Genomic DNA, 25,392 nt, shown 5'->3' with positions numbered 1-25,392 from the left:
AGAATAAACTTCTCAGTGCTCATGATTAGAAGTTTAAAAAAATTAAAGACCTAGTGGGATTAGTGTGGGGTAATATCATACTGATTGTGGGGATTCTAAACATCCCAGAAGGTCTCTCCCAATTCTAACATGTATTACACTGTGAATATAGTCACTGTCACGGAGTCACTGGGCGATGCTCTAGAACTGCTCCCTATGAAGCCAGTCAGGACTCTGGTGAAGTCTCCTCTCTGTGAGCAGACTGTCTTCAGGGCAAGAAGCTCACACGGCTTCACCTTCCTGGGTCTGACCTTGGAGCATTCAGCATCCTCTGCCCCTCCGTGCGCTTCCCACAGCGAGTCCGCCCAGGCGGGGTCCTGGTGGGCCAGGGGGCCCGGCACCCCAACTCCGCAGTCAGACATGACTCTCAGCCAGCCAGTAGAACAGAGGTTTATTAGATGACAGGAACAGGGTCTAAAACAGTGCTTGTAGGTACAGAGACCAGGACCCCTCAGCCGGGTCCATTTTGGGGGGCAGCGAGCCAGACACGCACGTCTGCCCTCACCCCACGTCCCCAGCCAGCATCAAGCTGAAACCCTCTCTATCCCCTCCTTTCTGGCCTTTGTCTCTTTCCCGGGCCAGGAGGTCACCTGATCTCTTTGTTCACCTTTAGCTATCTCCTTGCAGGGGGGAAGGGCCCCGGCCATCAGTTGCCAGGAGACAGAGTGTCGGCCATTTATGTGCACTGGCCCTTTGCTCTGCAACAATCTCACCCCCTAGAGACTTAAGAAATGCATAGGGGAAACTGAGGCACACACACAATATTCAGAGGAAACAGTAATAATAGTCCCACTTCATCACAGTCACCTTAAAGCATAAATTAACACAAAGAGCAATCAAATTGAATTAATGTAGCCATAGCAAGTATGGGTGTTTCCTGCATTCCAGAAAATATGATTCAGTTCATGGTAGCACCATACAAATAAAATTCACCATACAGTATTTGGTGAAATTTAGTCTTTGAACATCAGTTACACCTTCTGAAGATGAAGTCCACAGAATGGCTATATTAGCAGACCTGCATTATTAATAGCAGAATTTTTATAATTTCTCTGCTGTTGGGAAAAGTAGCTGTAATGTTGCCTCCTTTCTAGAAGAAGAATTGAAAAATGAAATCATTATCAGTTCTAATTCACAGAAAATGAAAATTTCCATATTGTATTCATGCTGCTCAAGGTTATGTAGTGAAGTGATATATATATATATATATTGGGGAACTTTAGATTTATTTGGCTTTGTTTTCCACTTAGAATTCTGGCAAATGAACACCACATCACAGAAGTTTGTTGTAAAGCCAAGACACAAAAGGAGTAAAAGGCAGGTATGTGCCCGTACAATTACTAAAGAATGTGCCACCAGACTTGGTTTGCAGCTAATAAAGGAATCTCTCCAGATAAAGTCCTATTGCTCGTGTTGTTTTAGCATGAGACCTACATAAATAAATAAAAACAGTTGCAAAGGCAGTATCTAACATCTGAGTAACATTGCTGAAACCTGCTGAAGAAATCCCTTCTTAGGCGCTAAGCATCTGTGTTGTATCATGCAACAATGAGCTACTGGAAATGCAATTTCAAGAGAACAAACAGATATCCCAAATCATGCTGATGTTGTCATGCTTTGCCATGGCTTTCCCTCTTGCAAACCTCAGCTACATTTATTCTGCCATTACTGGATTGCCAAACCGCAACATCTGGGGATTATGATGTTGTTGTTACCTCTAGAATGAAATGATCTTTGTTCTTTAATTGAAGTTAGAAATACTGTACCAATTTGAAATATAGTGTTTGGTTCCTTCATTGAAAAGAAAATATGTTATATGAAAGGAAAGCAGGACAAATTAAAATTTATTATTATAAACTGAGAGCACCATTCTTGTTTATTATGATGAGAGGTCATTAATTGTGGACATTTATCTTAAGATTGAAAATATAATATAAATCCTTTATATTTGGGATGAGTGTTATGACCAGGTTACAAAACAACTATTTATTCCACAAGATTCACTAAAGTTCAGATTTTTAATGTGCTTTCAGTAGATACTCCTTGTAGCTTTTATTTTTAAAAAATCTCCCACAGCACAACGAGCCATGTAAAATATATATGCCACTTTTTAAATTTGTTCTGATAATACAGATATGCATTTAGTGGAGCACAGTCAGAGGTTATGGTAAGGCAGATATAACACTTTAATTTAAACACACTGGATTAGATAAAACAATAAAACAAGTTTATTAGCTAAAAAGAGAGAGGTTTTAGGTGAATACAAGTAATGAGGCATAAAAGTCAGAGATGGTTATAAGAAAATAAAGTTAAAATGCTACTGGAGCCTAACTTAACAGTCTATATCAGATTCAAGCAAAATTTCTCACCATATGCTTTCAGCAGTCTTTCTGACCTAACCCTCTAGGTCAGGACCTCTTCTCCCAGAATCCAATGAAGTCTTCCTTCGTTGCTTCAGGTGTAGAGAAAGTGATGGGAAGGGAGAGAGAGATGGAGTCTCTTGGGTGTTTGCCCCTCCTTTTTATAGTTTCAGCCTGCCTTTTGAGAAACATTTACAGTTGGGTACCAGGAGGCAAAAGATCTATGTGGAAGGATGTTCCCTGCTTCTTTTTCTCACCTGTGTGAGCTGCCTTTGTCTCCTCCTGCTTGATGACTCTGTTTCAGTGGTGGGTAAACTGTGGCCCGCGGGCCACATGCGGCCCATCAGGGTAAGCTGATTACGGGCCGCAAGACATTTTGCAGACGTTGATTGTCCACAGGCATGGCCCTCCACAGCTCCCAGTGGCTGCTGTCAAGGCTGATTCCCCACTCTGGCACTTCAAGTGCAGAAGGTGGGGGCCAGCAAGGATTTTAAAGATTAATACTGGCCACTCCAGGCTTGTATTAAACTACCAAGGTTACAGTTTCTCTCTGACCTTGGATAGGTAGATGCTGCCACCACCCAAATGCAAAAAACCCCTTTGAAACCAGAAAGGCGCATTTGGGAATTCCTTCCTGTGGGGTACCCTCAAGCCCTTTCACACACACCCCCTCTGGGGAAGAGCTGAGAAAGAAAAACAAAGGAAATCAGCTGTTGCCACCAGCTAATTTAACAACATGTGCACAAACCTCTTAGGACACCAAAAATCCAATCCTGTTCTTAAAAAAGGTAAATGTTATTAAAAACAAAAAGAAAGAAAATACATCTGGAATTTAGGCTTATGCTAGATTTTAAAAAACCCACTTACAAAATTTAAACATCAAGAATAACCTTCTTGAGGTCCAGCTTAAAGGTTACAAGCAAAACAAAAAGCATTTGGGGTTGACACAGAGAAGTCCACAAGCCAATAAGAAATAAACCTAATCACGTCTTTCTAGACATTCTCTAATTTACGTACATATCTGGGGTTTCAGATAAGCAATCTCTAGGTATGATTTGATGATTTTTCATATCTGGCTTAAGCTTCTCACAGCATAACTGCTCCCTGTTCCTCTCTTTCCCGGAGAACCACAACACACAGACAAAGGGAAGTTTTTTCCCAATTTTAAAAAGTTCTAGCCCTTCCATTGGCTCTTTTGGTCAGGTGCCCACTCCTTTCCTTTTACCTGTAGGCTTGTTAACCCTTTCAGGTAAAGCAAGTAGAGAACAACCACCAAGAGTGATTCCATAGCCAACTGGCTGGCTGGGTGTCCACAAAAGGGAGCTATCCCCCCTCTCGTTTATCACAGCCACGGTTTGCCGTTCCCAGCCAATGGGAGCTGCGGGAAGCGGCGGGCCACAGGGACGTGCTGGCCGTCACTTCCCGTAGCTCCCATTGGCCAGGAATGGTGAACGGCGGCCACTGGCAGCTACGGGGGGCCGTGCCTGCAGATGGTCAACGTCCGCAAAATGTCTCGCGGCCCGCAATCAGCTTACCCTGATGGGCCACAGGTTGCCCACCACTGCTCTATTACTGCTTAAGTACAAAATAGGCAGAGCACACAGACCTGTTTGCCAACCTCAATTTGGAACATGTGTTAATAACACCATAAAGTGGAATTTTATAACTTCACATACAATGTTGCCACACATATTTTATGAGGACAATATTGATCACCAAATTATGAATTTTCAAATTATACCTTACAAGACATACTTTGTACAAAGATAACAGTGTGTAGGGTTTGGACAGAGGGGTACATTCTGTCACAGAGTGAGAAGGTGCGAGCAACAGAAGAGGAAGATGATTTCAGCAGCAGCTGTTCGGAGGGAGATGAGAAGTGGGGAGACCAGTGGCATTACATGACCTTTTATGAGCACTAAATTCACTTAGAAATATATACTTATAGTGATACTCTGCTGTCATGATTATCTCCATGAGTATGATACATGCACAAACACATCCCAGAAAAGAAGCAGGGATTGAATGAAAAACAAGACTAAATGGCTCAAAGAAAAGATAAGCGCATATTCACTGCCATAAACCAGGGAAATAAAAAAAATGGGTCACATAAATAACTGTTGTGAAATTCACTTTACATCAAATAGTGCTAGAGGGATTGTTTGACTTTTCATAAACAAGAAGCAGTTGCTCTAGATTTACAGCAACAATAATAACATAATTCTGCTGGGAAGACCAGGGAAAATAAAGGCGTCATTTAGAAACGTGGCTGTGAATATCTGTAAACTGGAAGGAAATGTGACACTTAATTGACTGTGTATTAATGATAGTTGATTGACTGATTTAGAATTTGAATAAACAGTACAGCCCTTACAAAAAGGCTTTTTTGGGGGGAAAAGGTAATTGTGCCATTCTGAGAGTTTGTAGCAATTCTGTGAGTTTACAACTGGTGCCAAACAAGTTTTTAAAGATGTAGATATTATTTAGGATCTCTTTCAGAAATCTATGGTTCTTTTAGAAAGTTCTAAGTTTATTTTGTAGGATTTACATCTATTCTGGAGGGAATGGGGGCAGAGGACACACTACAGTATATATATACATTTACATTTATTATATATCTATAATTTTCCTGTTGACCCTCCAAAAATAATCTGCTGACCAGATGTGGAGTTAAAACATTGTTCCTATTTATAGCTTGGAAACACAGGCAGATCTGACATATGTACAAATGTACAATAGTTTTTTAATAGTTCTACAGTCAGTATAAATGATAAAAAATGGTGGAAGGATGGCAGCATTTCTAATAAACGAGAACACAGGGAAATGAATTCATAGAATCATAGAAGATTAGGGTTGGAAGAGACCTCAGGAGGTCATCTAGTCCAACCCCCTGCTCAAAGCAGGACCAACCCCAACTAAATCATCCCAGCCAGGGCTTTGTCAAGCCGGGCCTTAAAAACCTCTGAGGATGGAGATTCCATCACCGCCCTAGGTAACCCATTCCAGTGCATTACCACCCTCCTAGTGAATATTTTCCTAATATCCAACCTAGACCTCCCCCACTGCAACTTGAGACCATTGCTCCTTGTTCTGTGATCTGCCACCACTGAGAACAGCCAAGCTCCATCCTCTTTGGAACCTCCTCCCCCTTTCAGGTAGTTGAAGGCTGCTGTCAAATCCCCCCTCACTCTTCTCTTCTGCAGACTAAATAAGCCCAGTTTCCTCAGTCTCTCCTCAGAAATCGTGTGCCCCAGCCCCCTAATCATTTTCATTGCCCTCTACTGGACTCTCTTCAGTTTGTCCATATCCTTTCTGTAGTGGGGGCCACAAAACTGGACGCAATACTTCAGATGTGGCCTCAACAGTGCCGAACAGAGGGGAATAATCACTTCCCTTGATCTGCTGGCAATGCTCCTATTAATGCAGCCCAATATGCGATTAGCCTTCTTGGCAACAAGGGCACACTGTTGACTCATATCCAGCTTCTTGTCCACTGTAATCCTGAGGTCCTTTTCTGCTGAACTGCCGCTTAGCCAGTCCATCCCCAGCCTGTAGCAGTGCATGGGATTCTTCCGTCCTAAGTGCAGGACTCTGCACTTGTCCTTGTTGAACCTCATCAGATTTCTTTTGGCCCAATCCTCCAATTTGTCCAGGTCACTCTGGCCCCATCCCTACCCTCCAGTGTATCTATCAAGCTTAGTGTCATCCACAGACTTGCTGAGGGTGCAATCCATCCCATCATCCAGATAATTAATGAAGATGTTGAACAAAACCGGCCCCAGTACCAACCCCTGGGGCACTCCGCTTGATATCGGCTGCCAACTAGACATCGAGACGTTGATCACTACCCGTTGAGCCCGACGATCTAGCCAGCTTTCTATTCACCTTATTGTCCATTCATCCAATCCATACTTCTTTAACTTGCTGGCAAGAATACTGTGGGAGACCATATCAAAAGCTTTGCCCTTGTTGATGTGGCAAATTAAGATTTGTTTCCAGTTGCCCTTTAAACAGCTATTGTTTGTTAATCTTTCTGCAGGTTCATCAGATTTCACGTAAAGTTGAGGAGGAAACAAAATACATTGAGTTAATGATTGTGAATGATCATCTAATGGTAAGACTTGCGTACTTCGTTATTTGAAATACATCAATAATTTATGATTGTCTTATCTGCCTTCAAGGTGTAAACAATAAAGTACACCAATGATCTTATTAATACAGTTTATTTCCTAAAGGGGGGGGGGGGCTGATTCTGATCTCACTTATATCATTGTGTGACTCCAGTGAAGTTACTCCTGATTTTCACCAGCATAACTAAGAACAGAATTAGACCTAAAAAATGTACAGAACAAGAATTTGACACCGAATGATCTGCTGTATATCTGACTCCAAGCTGATGGTACATTATATTTACCTATAATAACTAAACAATCCATAATGTTAGTCTGCAGTTTACTAGTGACTGTGCGCAGAATCATTGTTGTTGTTGTTGTTTTTTAATGAGAATGCACCTCACTTACTTTGTTACAGTACTAAAGGGCTCTTTAACCTAACGGAGAGAGGCATAACAAGAATCAACAGGTGGAAGTTAAAGCCAGACAAGTTCAAATTAGAAATAAGGCACAATTTTTTAACAGTGATGTTCATTAACCATTGGAAAAAATTACTAAGGGGAGTTGTGGATTCTCCATCTCTTAAAGTCTTCAAATCAAGACTGAATGCATTTCTGAAAGCTATTGGTTAGTCAAATGCAAATGATAGGGGTCAATACAAGAGTAACTAAACGAAATTATCTGGTATATGTTATACAGTAGGTCAGATTAGATAATCTAATGATCCCTTCTAGCCTTAAACTCTATAGCTCTATAATTGTTATGCTTCCCTAGGCTTTTTTCAATTATGAACAGCTTCTCCTAAGCAATGCCCACATTTGCAAAGATACCCATCAAATTCTAGAAGGAATACACGGCCAGCCTTAAATAATTTAAATAACAGAGCTTTATTCCTTTGAACCCTGTGTTGGGTGAGCATAGCAATAACGTCGAGGGTGACAGTGATTTCTGTGTCACAACAGAAGATGGTAGTTGGTGTTCAGCATTCTCTTTATTATAGTGGCTGTGTTTGAGCCAGAAGAGCTGGAGTCATTGCCTGCTACATGATATACCCATTTGAACACAGCTGTTTCCTGTTTAAAATTTGCACATTAATTTTCTTGCAGGTTAAAATCATTTGGTAAAATGTCTGTTCACTGAATAAACACAGTGATTATTTCATTTGCCTACACTATGAACCTGGGTACATATTAGAGAGAGGCATTCATTATATTTTAAGTAGTACACTTTATGCTAATCCTCTTGCGTTTACAACACTATCTGAACTCTGAGCACCTAGTATCTTTTTAAGGGTCGCACATTATGTTGCTGAATGTCCAAACAATTAGACTTAGATAACATTCTAGCAAATATGTCTGTTTAACTTACCTTTTTCCTGTGCCTTATAATTGCTGAATTCCTGCCCAGTTGAGTACGTACTGTTATGCCATGTCTATGCGACAGCGGCAATGCTACAGCGCTGCAGCTATGCTGCTGTAGGCTGTAGTATAGGTGCTTCCTATAACAATGGAAGGGAGTGTTCTGTCACTGTAGTAAGTCCATCTCTCCGAACAGCAGCAACTAGGACAATGGAAGTATTCTTCTGTTGACCTGGCCACGACTACACTGGGGTTTAGGTTGGCAATAGCTTCGGCTTTTTTCACATCCCTGAGCGATGCAGCTATTTGATCTAACTTTTAAGTGTAGACCTGGCCTTAGTGATTTCACAGATGTGATAAATCACTGTCTGTTCAAGGTAAGCAAGCTGTTCCCAGGGCTCATTGACTCTGCAGTACTTCTTGCTTAATATTCTCATTTTATATCCTATAGAATATAAACTGTGACTATGGAACTTGGACAGAACCATCAAATACTGGAGAATTCTAAATGGATGTAACTTTACCCACAGGCAGTTTCCTAGCTCTGACTCTAATCTGTGATGGATGTAACACACCAATGTATTTTATGGTAGCTGGAAAGAAACGGATATATTCAACATGCTTACTGTCTGGTCGATTAGACCCAAACTTTGCCTTACCATAAATTTTGTATTGCCTGGTAATGCATAAAAATTCACATTGTTTGTTAATTTCTCTATGATGGAGAGATGGATTTAAATTAAAAGCAAAACAAAACAAAAAAACACAATACAATTTCCCCTGTTAGGCAATTAACTGAAAACAAAGAGTGAGTGATCAGTGCTGAATCTTCAGCAGCAGTTACTTCTAGAGATGTGCTCACATAACTGGGTCACAAACAAGGAAGTAAACCAAATGTCTCCATGAGAAATTTTGGTTGGAAAATATCAGTGTTTGCTGAAAAGAACAAAAATGGTCTTAAAATACATTTTATATCCTATCTTTTATTATTGATTCTGAATAATTAGCATGTATATAGAATATTTCATCTGTAGATCTTAAAACCATAATTTCAAAGCTAGGTAAATGGAGGTATAGGGAGATTAAGGGCCTGATTTTCAGAAGGGGCTAAGCACTGTCAGAGCCACTTATTTCTGTTGAACTTGTGGAAGCTCAGCACTCCTTGAAAATGAAACTGTATGTGATTTGTGCAAGGTCACACAGTAAAACAATGGCAGAGCTGAGACCAGAACCCTGGACCATTGCCCTATCCTCTTCTCTAAGAAGATATTGTAAACAGTGATGAATTAAAAACAAAAGTGAAAATGTAGATAACATTGTCCAGTGTCCTTGAAAAACTTCTCAAAACATAACTGAAAATAATGTTTAAATAACTACTATATTTGTGAGAGAAGATGGGTGAGGTAATATCTTTTATTGGACCAACTTCTGTTGGTGAAAGAGACAAGCTTCTGATCTTACACAGAAGTTGGTCCAATAAAAGATATTACGTCACCCACCTTGTCTCTCTAATATCCTTGGACCAACATGGCTACAACAACACTGCAAACAATAATGAAAGATACAATTTTTGTAATATTTCTGCATGTCCAGTGCATGGTAACAAATTAGTTTTAGCTAAGGTAAAATATTTCTTTTAAAAAGCTCTTCTGTAGTGCAACAACCAGTACTGAGATATTTTTGGAGTTCAGTTTTTCTAAAGGTTTTTTTAAAATATTCTAAATTCAGAACTAATAACTAAAAATACAATATAAGCCCACAGCCCTGCAAAGATGTACACAGTTGTTGCCTCCTCCCCCATAGCAGGAGAAGAGTAACCTGCTGAACTCTCTGAGCTTGAGAAGTACTTGGGAAAAGGGGCCTGCAGTAGGAGAAGCTGGCTATGGCCCAATAGCTGGCCTGACTTACAACCCCAGTTCCAAGGAGAAAAGCTGGGAGGACTCCCATCTTAAGGAGAGACAGAGGGACTACCTAAATTACAACCCCATGACTTCTTCATTTCCGACGTCTGTCTTGTTCCAATTGCTGGATGCCTTAAAAAAAAAAAAGAGAGCTGGTCCTCCTGCAGTTGGTGCTGGACCCCCCACATGCAGATTTGGGAGGGTAAATGTCTCACAGTGGTTTGTTTATGCCCTGCTGTTCAGATTTCCCTCCTTGAGAGGAGGAGACCTCACATACAACTTCTGGTACCCTGTGTCATGGTGGACTGCCTTCAGAGTACCCTCTTGTGGTCCTAAAAGTGCATTGCTCACAGCACCCACTTGGACTGTTCTAGTCAGTTATACAGACCAGATTAGGTCAAAGCATTTACCCCCTTTGTAGGTTTATTAACTCTTTCTGCAGAGTGAAACTCACTTCTTTAGAAGCTCAAGTTCTCGCCCACTCTGAGTCTGTATAAAAGTCCTGGTAGGTTTTTCTTCCCCCTGTTTATGACACCCCTCAGCCTCCTTCCTGGAGCTGGGGTTGTACTTCAAATGATCAGCCTCTTTTAGGATTGTCTTGGAGTCTACAGGAATTGAAGATTAATCTTTAATTAAAGATTATGTCATGTGATGAAGTCTCCAGGAATACGTTCAACCAAAATTGGCAACCCTACTCTCTCAAGTTATGAGTTTCTAGCTCTCCTCCTTGGAGTTGGGTTTCTTTAATGCACTTTCTAAACATTAATTAATGAATCTTCACAACACCATTGTGAGGCGGGTAGGTAATACCCGTATCTGAACAATTTGCTAGACACAATTTTTTAACATTTCAGTCAGCGCAAAAGATAAGCAGCTTGAGCACAGCTTCTGCTGTTGATAAGATTCATCTTTTGCTTTACGTTTTTCAGTCAAAATTATTTTTCAGTAATATGTTTTTAACTGGTCTGTGTTTGTTTTTCAGTGTAAAAAACATAGATTATCAGTCGGTCATACGAACAGCTATGCTAAATCAGTGGTGAACATGGCAGATTTAGTAAGTATTATTCAACGAAATGCTTTTCTAAATGTGTTGTGAACCATGTGGTTGTAGTGCCGATAATTGTAGGAAATGTTATTTCACAGATATACATGATATTAATTTATGTGAAGATTGCAGATATTTATTTAGCTCCCAGTACAGCACGGTATTTAAGCATGTGCCTAATTTTAAATAATTTCAGTGACTTCACATGCTCAAGTACCTTGCTGGATTGAGGTTTTTAAAGCACATCTTATTCAGAAAACTACCCAGTAAGGGTAATGTATTAACTATAGCTGCAACCAGGAAAGTGTCTACAACTATAATGCACTAAAATATAAGGAGAAATTGTATGTTTTATTCAGCCTTTAAGAAATTTGAGTTCATATTATTTTATATGGGGCAGGGGAATATAGGTAGTTGTTGGGGCTATAAATCACACAGCAGATGGCTACTGTGCCCAGAAACATTTCCAGGATTTGCAAATGAAAAATAGTATTCCCACTGTTGAAGTCCTTTGGTCTGGGACACGATGGTTCCTGATAAGTCACTCAGTCTGAAGATAGGCACTGCTGAAGATTCTGTAACAGTGGAAGTGGTCAGGTCTCCCTGATACAGGTACCTGTTGCATATATCTGTTGAGGAGTATAGAGCCCTGTTGTTTAAGTGAAGTATGTTGGACACTATAAAATACAGATAAACCCTGATTTTTCTGAACCTAAATCTTTGAGTTATCCAGAATTCTTGTGTGGCCCTTTAGAGATTTGTATCAAATCTCTCAATTTATTCTTACAAAGGTTTTAGAGTCCCAGAGATCTTTGCAAGGCTCAGATCCTACCAGGAGCTCTTTGCTGGTGGACCCTTGTAGTCATGCAGAACTGCTTACTGGGGTGTGGCCTAAAATCTGGATTTTAGCTGTACTACTTCCTGTTTAAAAAAGAAAGTTGGTGAGCCTCAGGGAACAAAATGTTCATTATTACAGACGGAAGTTGTTACAAAAAAAGGGAAAAGAAGCAACTATATTCTATATGATATAATATATTTGTTCATTTTGTTAATGTACTAGATATATAAAGAACAACTTAACACCAGGATAGTATTGGTTGCCATGGAAACCTGGGCTACTGATAACAAGTTCACCATATCTGAAAACCCATTGGTGACTCTACGTGAGTTTATGAAATATAGGAGAGATTTTATCAGAGAGAAAAGTGATGCAGTTCACCTTTTTTCGTACGTAACTTCGTATGCCATTTTATTACTATTTTTTCATTCCATGGGGAGTGCTTTATTATTAGTGGCTGAAACATTTCCTTTCTATGATGTTATGCAGTGTACAGTAATCCTGACAATAGTGCGTAGGGACAGGGAGGTGGGAGGTTAGAACAATGTAACTAATCATGTAACTAGACACTACTCTCATGCTAGTTTCAATATATTAAGCACAAGCTGCATGTGCTGTGAACTCCTGTTGTCTTGTGTAATTACCTGCCAACACAGATTGCCTGATTGATAGTGCATGGTACTGTGTTGCAATAGAATACTGACAGTTGGCCACTCACATCATTCATTTATAGCAGAACATTGAAACCAATGTGGAGTTCTGCTTAAAAGCCAATGGCACAATATGTGCCAGTAGATATTACTCAATGCCCTGCATATTGCAGGATTACTGAGGTTCTCTATTCCTTCAAAATACTTTCTTCTCAAGAGACAAGTGCACCATAAGGATCATAAGCTGAGTATCATTACTGGGAGGAATGTTTCTGTTCTTCCCTAATTCTCTGAATTGTTTTGGTAGTGTGATTGGTGTAATAAAACCTAACAGAAAAGAGAAAAGGGTGGTCTCTTGGTGAGAGACGGGATTGGGGCTCAATTCTCTGCTTTGCCACGGACTTTTTGTGTGACCTTGGTCAAGTCACTTAGGGCCCAATCCCATAGACATTTAGGCATGTGCTAAATTAGTCCATCTGACTTTACATGAGTAAAGTTAAGCATGGTGCATAAGTATTTGTAGGATCAGGTTTTTAATCTTTCTGTGCCTCTGTTCACCATCTGTATAACTGGGGTAAAATACTTTCTTTTCCCCACCCTTTGTCTTGTCTGTTCAGATTGTAAACTCTTTGGGGGCAGGGTCTGTCTCTTCCTGTGTGGCTGTAGAACATTTTATTCAGTGCGGCCCCAATCTTGGTTGGAGCCTCTACATGCTACTATAATACAAATAATAATAATAACAATGTCTGAGAACATTAAATTCCTAGATCATCTAGAAATAGCAGATCCTACAATTACATCTTTTTAGAAGGGATACAAACAGTGAAATTGAGGGATCGGGCTGCATGGTTGTGTGGTGACCCCATCTGGCCTTGGAATCTGTGAATCTATGAATCCCCCTTCTATCATGGACAAGGGAAACAGGTTTGCCTGCACAGCCCTCAGCATGCTCTCATCTGCAGCTCTAATGAAATCTCATGCCTCAGGACTTCAGGCAGTCATCTGCAGGGGCTAGGAAGGATTTTTTCCCCTGACACATAATTGGCCTGACGTATTGTGGGTTGGTTTTGGTTTTTTCCACCTTCCTCTAAAGAATCAATGGTCAGCCACAACTGAAGACGGGACACCAGACAGGGTGGATCAGTGCTCTGAGGGGGTTCAAAGAATCATCTTTGCTAATGATGCCTGGCTGGTGTGTCTTGCTCACATGCTCAGGGTCTAACTAAAGTGATTGGGCTTAATATAGGGGTATTTGGTTGAAATTTAATACAGGTGATCAGACTGTGTGATGTAATGGCCCCTTCTGGCCTTAAACTTTATGAAAATATGAAACTATTTTATAGGGGAGTTTCTCCCTCAAAGAATTTGCCTGTGCATGAGAACAGATGTTATTCCTCCTTAGTCTGTTTTGGGAAAGGTTTCCTCGAAAGAATTGTGAAAGCTTCTTTGGTTTTCACAGCTCTCTATTCTGTTTGTGTGCAGTCAACAGCACAGTAATTGCAACTGGCATTTGGAAATAAGGGAGGTAAATAGAGGGATTGGCTAACGTAAGAAGTAAACTTTCTCATTTTGTTTTGTTTTTTAAAGGGGGAGTCAATTTCAGAGCAGTCGGAGTGGTGCAGCCTACATTGGTGGAATTTGTTCACTATTGAAAGGTGGAGGTGTGAATGAAGTAGGTGTGAATATTCATACTAGCACAAATTGATGTGGTAGCCACAGTGTCTGTGTCCGCACAAGCATTTTTCTCAAAATGTCCCCCTATTGCATGACCAATACAGAACATTAATACAGTCCCATGGAATAAAGTTCAAAATAGAGGATAATGCTAAAAGGCAAGCGGAATAAGCTTGGGTTTGGGTTCAGTTGAATTTCCAAACTAGAGTCTGCAGCTTTCTCTCCTTCACACTTGAAGCTACTCTGGTAAGAAAAAAATCTTACCTATTCTTAAGAGTGTGTTTTGTCTTTCTTGCTGATCCATTATCCAGCTGCAGTTAAATGAGTCTTCACTGAAGTAAGAGCCATAAAACCGTTGATCTGCTTTTGCCTTAAAAAATCTTATTTTAAAATGTATAAAAGGTGTGTTTTATGTTTTCAGATTCTTGTGTCAAAACGATTATTGTTCCCATCCTGTTTTGTTTCTTTCAGTTTGGAAAGCCAGACTTACTTGCAGTGACATTGGCACAGTCGTTAGGCCACAATCTTGGCATTTTTTCAGATAAAAGAAAACTACTAACTGGTAAATTTATGTTTGTTTGTTTGTTTGTTTGTTTGTTTGTTTTTCCTTCTTTCAAGTGAAGATCTTTATACAGTGGAAGCGTTTCCTCCTGATTCCACTGGAAAATAAGAAATGAAAAGCAAGAATTTTTTTCTAAGATTGTCAAGATTGCATAGTAACGTGTGTGATTTTATGGAAGAAAGTTTGGCCAATGTGTACGCATAAATTTGAGTCCTGTGCATAGTGAAAAAAGTAAATGTTTCTTTCCATATTGTATTTGGAGGAAATTAGGAATATAGTGTTTTCAGTGTTCTTTTTAAGATGAGAAACATAATATATGTTATGCAGAGATTTTAAAATTGTCAGACTCAAAGTGTGAATTTTAATTTTGTTGTTGTTGTTAGGTGAGTGTAAGTGTGAGGACACATGGTCTGGATGTATAATGGGAGACACTGGGTAAGACATTTCTTTATAGGAACTTCCATGTTACAACGTAAAGCAAATGAATCAACAAATATACCTTTCATGGTTGAGCTGAGCATCTGCTATGAAAAAGTTGTACATGATTTAGGGCAATATTAAACACTCTTTCAACAGTGAGAAAAGGAACATATTCAATATATGAGAGATTAAAAATGTCAGTTACAGAGTCTAGGCCAAATGCTACAGAAAGGCTTACAAGTTAGAATGGGAGTACTGATTTGCAAGCAGATATTTTCACCGCATGGCTCTGAATCAAGTACACTAGCAACCCCTTTCCAAGAATATGGCCATATGTTTCCCCCCATATTTTGGAAGCAGACAAAATATTGTTTAATGGTCAAAAGCGACTTGAGAAATAAATAACCAACTACCCTATTTCTTTGTAGTTATTATCTTCCAAGCAAGTTCTCCAAGTGTGACATTGAGGAGTATCATGAATTTTTGAACAATGGAGGTGGCGCCTGCCTCTTCAATAAACCATCCAAGGTAATTAACAGCTGATTATTGAGAAAGGGAACAGTGGTCAAGGTATACTTTACTTCTTACCTTTCCACAATCTTATACATATATTTTTGCAGCCAGAACTCTTGGAAGAAGGAAACTACCCTTTCTGGCTAAGACTCAGAGGGTGAAATTCGCCCTGTGTGAAGGGATCAGCACAAGACACACACAACATGTAATCCTTATGCTTTAACAAAATCTTGTACAGATTCTTCCAGCATTTTAGACCCTTTCTTTCAGAGCAAAGCTCTTCCTCACATACACCAGAATAAATCTTCAGTGTAGCACCGAATAATAATTGTAGAGCCTGTATTTGTGGAACAATCAGAAGAGTGTGTAGCTGGACTCCCTCGTGAACAGCACTTGACCTGCTTCTGCCTATTGATTGAACAAACGATATAAAATGGAAATGTATATTTGCAGCTAGAAATTTAAGGGAAAATCAATATAAATTAGAGGTAAAGAAACCCCTAGCAAAAAAGTTGGCACCTTTAGAATGGTGGCTTCTGCAATAGGTTAGTTGGCGAACACCGGCTTTGTTTATTGCAGCAGTAGTCAAAACCCAAGGTTGTCAGGATGGGGATCTTGAATCCTTTGTTTATAACTGATGCTATCATCTACAATGCTAATCCTGGGACTAGTGGGGAAAGATGCAGACAGGCTAAATTGGCAGCATTAATGGCCACAAAGGATTTTTATTTCTGCAGTAGCTGGAGGAATAGAGTAAATGTTATGACCAATTGCACTGCTGCAGAATTGCAGTAAACACTAGAGGGGGGCAGTGTTCTTCACTTGGATAGTTTATGGCTGCAGGTTTGTAGATTTCTCATTATGAGAGAACTGCCTTTATCAAGTAAACAAGAATGGATTTGCTTTTTCTCTATCTCAGCACCCCAGTGAAAATCATCTCACAAGGCTCACATATTAAGTGCTGTCTTCTCATTTGGATGATTATAATAGGGAGTACATCTGCAAAGTGTTGTGTGTTTCTTTTAACAGATGTACTTAATGATCTAAGGGAGAGTCAGCGTTGTTTATTTTGTTGATAGGATGTAACTGTTTCTTGTTTTTGAACACCTGTATCCTTCCTTTTGCAGGTCTAGTTTTTCATATCTCATGACAGATGATGAGAAATGTTGATTGTTTAATCCCTTCACTGGGTGGATTCTTTTTTGTAACAAAATGATTTTTAATAGAATGTATGCTCACCATGGCTTTGTTTACTCATTATGCTAATTCACAAAAATACTTCAGTAGAAGTTTTTTGTATCCCTTATCACAATTTAGATTAGCAGCATTTAGATTTTTCTTTTATAGGATATGAAAATGTGAAAGAAAGAAATGGAAACCAGAATGATCAAGTTGCAATTTAAAACATTGTATCCAAAATCTTTTAAAGTAAAACATTTTTTTTAAAATGAATGTTTATTTAATTCACAAGTCTTTCAGAGATGCATGCTTCATTCTAGCAAGGAAGGGGGAATACATACCTCTTTATAAGAAGCATGGGGGAAATGAAACCATATGTTTCAGGGTGTATTGTCCTACAACACTCCATTGGAAGGTTGATATTAAAATCAAGATCAGCCAATTAAGACCCCCCCACCCCAAACAGTGAAAATGTCACCTTGTGATTAATTTAATATATTTAAAGTCCTGTTGTACAAATTGTACATAGTTAAGAGTTGAGAAGTTCACTTGGGATCTTGGGAAAGATTTGTAGCATTTTGTTTTTCTTAATTTTTGCACTGCAGCTTCTAGATCCTCCAGAATGCGGCAATGGTTTTGTTGAAGATGGAGAAGAGTGTGACTGTGGTACTACTGCAGTAAGTACAACGTAATACGGTGCCTACTGCAATGGACCCAGCGTGGTGGTGGCTTTTGTTTTTTTTTATATATATACATATGTATATAAAACGTTATATGGATATATATATTTGGATATATATATTTATATATTTAATGTTAAATAATAATCATAATTAAGGCTGCAAAATCAGGCCCTGAAAGATAATTTTTTAATATTTGGGAAATGATATTAGTATATCAAGAGTTTAGAGTGGTCATTATTAAAATTGTCAGCATTTGGCAACAGATACCACACAGTTATTACAATTATGTCCTATTTTACATACAGGGGAAACTGTGGTATCTCAGACTCTACTATGTGGAAACCCTGATGTTTTAGTGGCATGCGTATAGTATATATTCAGCTTCACACCGAGCCCGGTTAAAATCTACTTGAGTTTAAAGCACCTGGTAGCAGTAATGGAGTTTTTGGAGAAATAGTGTTTTTTTCTGTAACATTTTGCATGTGTGTCTGTTCCCCAGGAGTGTGCCATTGAAGGAGGAGATTGCTGTCATACATGCACCCTGACTGCAGGCTCAGAATGCAGCAATGGGCTTTGCTGTAGAAAGTGTCAGGTAAGTACAATGAACTTAAAGTGACTTGTGCTGTCATTTATGGGGAGTTAATGAGTTTAGGTGATTATAGGCACAATTGCACATGCATTTTTGCTCTCAGACCTTGGACCTCCCTTTCTGAAATTTTGACCCTTAAAACTCATCAAAAACTGGTTAATCTAGCTCTGATCTTTGTCTTTTAGATTATAAGACACTTGGGGCAGGGAGTGTGAGCCAAATTCAGAGGTGAGTCTAAGTCTAGACTAATTTACACCTTCTTCCAACCCCAAACCAGTCCAATTCAGTTTGGACTCCTTCTGGATTCCTTTAGACTTACATGTTCAGATGCATGCACCATGTCACTTACACATCACCTCTGAATTTGCCTCTCTGAATCAGAGGAAGTCTCTGTTGGAGAAAATTATAGAACAGAGGGTCACAGAGAAGAGTGTAGTAAGAAGAGCAACTAGCAGTAAGGTGTAAGGATGTGTAAGTTAAAGGAGGCCTGCAGTTACTTTAACTTACACCTCCTCCTGGTTCCTTAACATTGCACTTGATCCAGAGCCCATTTAATACAATGCAAATCTTTTTATTTAATGTATTGGGCTTTGGATCAGGCCCTATGTACGTTACACAAGCTTAAACTCCCCTAAGGCCTGGTCTGTTCTAAAAAGTCAGGTCGACCCAGCTATGTCACTTAGGGGTGTGAAAAACCCACACCCCTGAGCACTGTAGTTAAGCTGGCCTACCCCCTGATGTAGACAGCGCTTGGGCTTCTTCCGTCAACCTAGTTACTGCCTCTCAGGAAGGTGGATTAAGTACTACGGCAGGAGAACCTGTCCCATTACTGTAGTGAGTGTCTACACTGAAGCGGTACAAAGACGCACCTGCGCTACTGTAGAGGTTTAATGTAGACAGCCTTAGACTCATAAATCAATCAATAGGCAGAAGTAGGTCAAGTGTCTGTTCACGAGGGAGTCCAGCTACACACTCTTCTGATTTTCCCCTTTTGTCTTCAAGCTGAGGACACTGTTCTAATAAAGGACAATGCTCATCTAATAAATAATAATAATGTTATCAATGCAGTGTACTTATATGTGATATTATCATCTTGATCGATGGGCATTTATGTGTCTGACTCCTATAGGAGAAATGTTAGTAATAGCTCAGTGCCATATTCTGCTTTGACTTTGGGCTCATCATTAAACGCAAATTATGCTGTAATAGACCTCATTTTTCTAAGCACGTTTCTTTTAAAATGAAATTTAAAAAAACCCAGAAGATGTCTATGAGTAAAATTTTCAAAAGCACCTAAATGACTTAGCAGCCAAGTCCCACTGACTTTCAATAAGACTTAGGCTCCCAAATGCCTAAGTCACTTTAGAAAATGGAACTAAGGGCTATCTGCCACATAGAGTTGTGAAAGTGGGTTAAACTAAACAGGAACAAGGCAATGTTCCTATTATTATTATTATTATTAATGTAAAAGAGTATGCCTGCCCTGTAGCGCCCCTTGCTGGCCAAGTGTGGCTCTGTAGCACCCTTGCCTCAGTTTCCCCACAAGTTAGGGCTTCCATATAATAATTACACTAGAATTATCTGTGTTTATGCCTAACCCAGACTACTTTATTGGTACAATGTCACCTTAACACTGTCACTCCCACCTCCACAAACAGGAGGATTCACCTTGTTCTAAACCCTATTGTCCAGAAACAGCTATTTTTCCTTCCCTTTGCAATTCTTCCAGTCACCCATTCCTAGGGGCGCCTCTTACTAGAACCCTTTTCAACCGCAGTGCTCAATGGTTAAACATCCTCCCAACCCCTTGCCAGGTGATATCTCTTCAGGCTCTCCCTTGGGAGATAAGCTTCTCTAAGCATGTTATGAATCCTGCCACCCTTCCCCAGGGATCTTTTCTGGAGACCAACTTCTTGTCTAGCCCAGGACCGGGTGTCTCTTACCAGGCTCAGCATCTTTATTTTCTCCTCCCTGTTTCCTGTCAGAGGTGCCCATTATAAGGCCCAGTTGCCTTCCCTTAAGCCTAATTGAGCAGCAGATCACCGATGCATTGGTCCTCACACCCTCTGAAAGGGCCAGTCACCCTGTGACAGGCACTCTTATTCTGAAATAAGTGTGTCCACGTGTGGAGTTAATCAGGAACAGCTGTATGTATACACAAGCCCTTAGGCTCCTAAGTCACTTAGGCACTTTTGAAAATGTTACCCTATCTGTCTAACTTATCTATCTGTTTTTTTCCACAGCTGGTAGGGGAGAAAAAAACTAAGCCAGGTGTCAGAAAAAAGTTTCCTCTGATGTTAATCAATTTAGCTCTACTAAAGTCAATGAAGCTACACTGATTACACCAGCTGAGGACCTAGAACACTAGCAGGTCAAATCTTATACAAAATCTGTGTGCAGAAAGAGAGCACAAATTAAAAAAGTGACCTGTGGTGCACAGATTAACAGACCAGTCAGGAAAAACTGAGGGCTCTGAGGTGGACCTGAGGCATGTCCGTAACTGGTGATGCAACTGAGAAAGAAGTAGTGATGATTGATTGGCAAACAGGGTGCACAGCACTGACAGTCCCCACTTCTGGGATATTTTGCCATTTCTTCAGTTCATGAGGCTTTTGGCAATGGTATAAAATGTTTATTCAGAAATTAAACACCATACATTCTGTCACTACTACATTTCTCATCCTTAAATGTATGGATACTTTAGAAGTGGGTATAAAATGATGTGGAATCCAACAATGTTTATGGCCAATTTCTACCCTGATTTACACTGTTATAATTGAGTTACATAAATGTAAGTGACCCAATGATCTCTTACTAATGACCTGGGGTAGCTGTGCTGGAGGAAGTGAAAATTATAAAAGAGAAGCGTAATCCAGTGGTTAGGTGCTAGTTTTAGGCTTAGGAGGCTCAATTTCAATTCCCTTCCTCCACACACATCCTGTGTGCTTTTGGGCAAGTCATTAGTCTCACTGTGCCTCAGTTCCCTCTCTGTAAAATGGGGTAAAAGCATTTTTCTACCTCATCGGGGTGTTGTGAGGATAAACATTAAAGACTGTGAGGTGCTCAGGTACTACAGTGATGGGAGACATGCAAGTATCTTAGGTAGATTAATAGAAGTGAGAGCAAAATTTGGCCCTTACACTTGTAACTGAAAACATAAGGTGATTGTTTTCTTAATCCTGGTGACGTGTGGAATCTAAACTGAGTCAAAACAGCTTCCCAAAAACAGTTGAAAATTTCCCATTGTTTGATTCTGGTTAAAACTGTTGAAATTATTATTGCATGAAAAAGCTGGTTATAGAGATACTAAGAAAGTGATTTTTCAAACTTGTTTTAGTTTGAATCTAAAGGAGTTGTGTGCCGAGATGCGGTAAATGATTGTGATATTCCAGAAAACTGCACAGGAAACTCCAGCCAGGTAATATTTTAAAACTCTTTCACAAAAAGTGAAAAAGTTCAACACATGCACAATCTCAGTCAGTATGAGAGTTATTGTAGTGGTATGTAAGTTGTTTAAATGTTGTATAAAAATTACTTTAAGTTTAGGGGAAAAAGTGATACTGAAAGAAATTTTGAAATGCCACTAATGGCCTTAGATTTATAAATTGTTTTTATAGCCTGCTCACTATCTGGATTATCAAGTGGTTATTTTCTCTTTCTATAGTGTTCTCCCAATATTCACAAAATGGATGGGTATTCATGTGATAACAAACAGGTAATTATAATTTGGATTTATATTTTTAGTATTTTTATAGATGGGAAAACATATTCCTATAGGTTCTGATCTGAGATCCTTTGAAGTCAGTAGGAGTTTTACCACTAACTTCAAAGAGATTTGGATCTAGGCTCACAAAGTATTTTCAATTAGAAAGTAGAACCACATTACGCGTTAATTAGTCTTTCCATCACCTATTGCAAAATAAACTGAATAATAGTCGTTTACCTGATTTGAAAATGTATTTGACTCAGTTGTGAAAATGTGAAAAAACGTTGTTTTGTGTCTCTTCTGTTTCTTTAGGGTATTTGTTTTGGAGGAAGATGTAAAACCAGGGATCGGCAGTGTAAATACATCTGGGGTGAAAGTGAGTAAACATTATTGTTTCTAAGTTGACTTTCATTGACATAGCTCTAAAGATTCAAGTATCTTGTGGACATACACCTACCTGGAGTAATTAAAATCAGTCAAAATTTAGCTGGGACTGTGTGCCATGATATGGACTCACCATGAGACCGGGTTCCATATGTAAAAGAGGAAGCTTGTGAACTTGCCCTTTAGTTCTTGTTTTTTGCCTGGACTCACTTTTAGTATAATTGTTTACTTTTTTATGAAAAGGAGTGGGCAGTTGCTCTGTGATCCTCTATCTTCCTTCCCTCACTTTACTTCTGTCCCTGGCTATTGAAGACCCTTCAGCATAACACCCATGTCTCCAGCCAACGAGTGCTTGGCTTGACACTCTTCAAAGACCATCACTGGTGATCCATGCATTAGTCAGAGGCGGTCACTCAAGAGTTTCTTTTCTCTAGGGACTGAGCAATTGCTTCTGCTATGCTCCCGGTCCCTGCTGGCCCTGGGAGCTTAGAACAAGCCCAGAACCTCCCTAGATTGCCATGGTGATCAGTTTCTTCACACTGATTGGTGTACTTATATTTAGTTAGCAGTTAGGAAGGTGTTTGAAACCATGGCTAGAAAAAATAAATGGTTGCCAGAGGTCTTCATTCATGCCTGATTTAGTGCATATCAGTATATTTAAACGTGTGGAATTTTGTGTGCCGGTTTTAACCTGGCACCTGAAATACCAACAGAAGAGTCTCTGCACACAGAGCTGCACCCACCGGTTTAACAAAATGTGTTTAAAATCACATGTCTAATTAAACTAATGCAACTTTGTGTGTTGAACACGACAATGTGTAGAAAATAAGATTCAACTTAGGCTATGTCTACACTAGAGAGCTTACAGCAGCACAGCTGTACCGATACAGTAACATCTATCGTGTAGCCGCTCTATGCTGATGGGAGAGAGCTCTCCCGTCAACATAATTAAATCACCCCCAACGAGCGGCGGAAGCTATGTCCGTGGGAGAAGCTCTCCTGACGACATAGCGCTGTCCACACCAGCACTTCTATCTGTGTAACTTATGTTGCTTAAGGGTGTTGTTTTTTCATACCCCTGAGCAACATAAGTTTTGCCAACATAAGTGGTAGTGCAGACATAGCCTTAGGCTGTTAGCTCTTTGGGGCAGGGACTCTCTATGTGTTATGCGTTTGTACAGCACCTAGTACAATGGTGTCCTGGTGCATGAGTAAGGCTTCTAGGTACTACTGCAAAACCAATACTATTACTACTACTACTAATAAATGTTGTGGGAAATGTCTTTAGCAGCAGGTCAGTCACAGACCAGCACTTGCTGTGCCTGCTATGTTTTGGACAAAGAGATTCACTCCTAGCTTGCTGTTCAGGTACAAATGAAGGGTGCTTTCGCATTGACTGTCTCAGCTTGTTCAGCATTGACTATGTCACTCTTGGTACTGGCAGAAGCTAAATGATTTCTGCCAGAGCTTCAGCTTTCTTTGGAGATGAAGAAAAACAATATAAATTGTAACAGGAAAACCATGAGTTGAGAGTTTAAGTTTGGCTTAGATTCTTACTCAGATGCTTTTATAAAGCTTATCCAAAGAACGTGTTGAGTCTGAATAATTGGGCTGGAAGTCTCATGAGAGCAGCCATGTCATAAGCTGTCTAGTACCTCCTGCTGCTTGGGACAGAACAAAGGAGAATAGGTTGTGTTGTATTTCAGGCACTTAAGCTACTGGTCCCTGATAGAACCAAGAAATATTTAGGCACATTAAAAGGAAAAATAATGGAGGAAACGATGAGAAATTAGCTGCAATTTTTTAAAAACTAGATTTGAGTCGTAGGCTAAGGTTTTGGTTTTATTATTGTCTGAACAGGTTATTCCATCATTTAAGATAAGTAGAGAGATCCAGGGTTCCTGGCAAGTATTTGGTTTTATAATCTAGTGCTGTTATAACTCAAGATTTTCCCCCAAACACTTTAGAGCCTCAAACTGGCCATAATCAAAAACATTTTCCTTGAAAACTGGTCTTTACTTGTAAACAAGGTCTGGAGTGAAGACATCCTTGGAGAGATAATTAGAGCCAATATTCCTGGAATAAAGTAGAGGATATTTTTTGATTTATTTGATCTACGACCTGATTTCTAACATCAAATTTGCATCAGGCTTTTAAAAATGTGCATAATCTTATTCGAAGAAAATTGTTTCTGTTTTTAGAAGTGACAGCTGCTGACAGATACTGCTATGAGAAACTGAATATTGAAGGGACTGAGAAAGGTAACTGTGGAAGGGGCAAGGACACTTGGATACAGTGCAACAAACAGTAAGTTCATCTACTCTGGAAAGCAACTTGTGTGAGATTCTCGCCCCGATCCAATCCTTCACCTGTCATAAACAGGCTCTAAAAGCCCTGGATCTGGCAGGGGGAGAATTCCCCTGGCACAGAAACTGAAGAAGACATCTGCCTTCTAAGGACCACCTACAACTCAAGCCCCAGTTTAGGGTGTCAGGAATGGAGCCAGGGGTTGGAGGAGAGTCCCCATAATCTGCATCAGCTTCATGGAGTCTCATCTGCAACAGACTGTGGAGCAGTCCAGAAGAAGGCGGAGGGGGATGCTGTATCAGAACAGCTCTCAGATCAGCCAAATTTATGCCGGGGCCACTTTGGCCACCACAGCAACCCAGAATCCAGGAGGTGTTAAGATGGCTTAATGTCACTACCTGCCTCCTCATTGCTCCAAGGCTCTGAAAGGCAGCACATAGTATCACTCCTTCACTTTGCTCTAAGAGTATGTCTGCACTGCAGCTGGGAGTTGTGATTCCCATTGTGGGGAGACACATTCGCGCTAGCTCAGCTCGAGCTAGTGCACTAAAACTTGCAATGTGGACATAGCAGCACCAGTGGTAGCTTGGGCTAGCTACCTGAGTCCAAGCCTGCCCAACCACCTGGGTCTGAGTTGGGGTAGCTAGCCCAAGCCACTGCGTGTGCTGCAATGTCCAGGCTGCTATTTTTAATGTGCTAGCTTCAACCGAGCTAGCATGAATCTGTGTACCACGCTGGAAATCACACCTCCCAGCTGCAGTGTAGTCAAACCCTCAATGCAAGGCTGGGCCTGACTCTCTATGGCCTGGCACTTTGAGAAGTCATTTACATCTGTGAAAACCTGGTGTAAAATGCCACCATTCTGATTTTGTAACTTAGGGCGTGTCTTTACTACCCGCCTGGATCGGCGGGTAGAAATCGATCTCTCGGGGATCGAATTATCGCGTCTCGTCGGGACGCGACAATCAATCCCCGAATCGACACGCGTACTCCACCAGCCCAGGTAGGAGTAAGCGCCGTCGATGGGGGAGCCGCGGCGGTCGATTTGCCACCGTCCTCCCAGCGGGGTAAG

At 40.2% G+C, this 25,392-nt stretch overlaps 1 protein-coding gene across 1 annotated transcript in view; it reads left to right on the top strand.

The window, feature by feature from the left end:
- The window catches only part of ADAM22 (ADAM metallopeptidase domain 22), a 189,967-nt gene that overhangs the window by 123,749 nt on the left and 40,826 nt on the right, over positions 1-25,392 (top strand). The window contains exons 7-20 of the mRNA XM_065397640.1: positions 1,290-1,360; positions 6,439-6,513; positions 10,753-10,824; positions 11,876-12,042; positions 13,891-13,975; positions 14,449-14,539; positions 14,923-14,974; positions 15,388-15,487; positions 17,257-17,328; positions 17,834-17,926; positions 21,261-21,341; positions 21,588-21,638; positions 21,942-22,005; positions 24,215-24,320. Of these exons, the coding sequence (XP_065253712.1) occupies positions 1,290-1,360; positions 6,439-6,513; positions 10,753-10,824; positions 11,876-12,042; positions 13,891-13,975; positions 14,449-14,539; positions 14,923-14,974; positions 15,388-15,487; positions 17,257-17,328; positions 17,834-17,926; positions 21,261-21,341; positions 21,588-21,638; positions 21,942-22,005; positions 24,215-24,320 (1,180 nt within the window). The remainder of the gene's footprint in view (positions 1-1,289; positions 1,361-6,438; positions 6,514-10,752; positions 10,825-11,875; positions 12,043-13,890; positions 13,976-14,448; positions 14,540-14,922; positions 14,975-15,387; positions 15,488-17,256; positions 17,329-17,833; positions 17,927-21,260; positions 21,342-21,587; positions 21,639-21,941; positions 22,006-24,214; positions 24,321-25,392) is intronic.

This window comes from Emys orbicularis, chromosome 2 (genome assembly GCF_028017835.1).
Source record: "Emys orbicularis isolate rEmyOrb1 chromosome 2, rEmyOrb1.hap1, whole genome shotgun sequence".
Lineage (NCBI taxonomy): Eukaryota > Metazoa > Chordata > Testudines > Emydidae > Emys > Emys orbicularis.
This window is presented reverse-complemented; position numbering and strand designations above follow the sequence as displayed.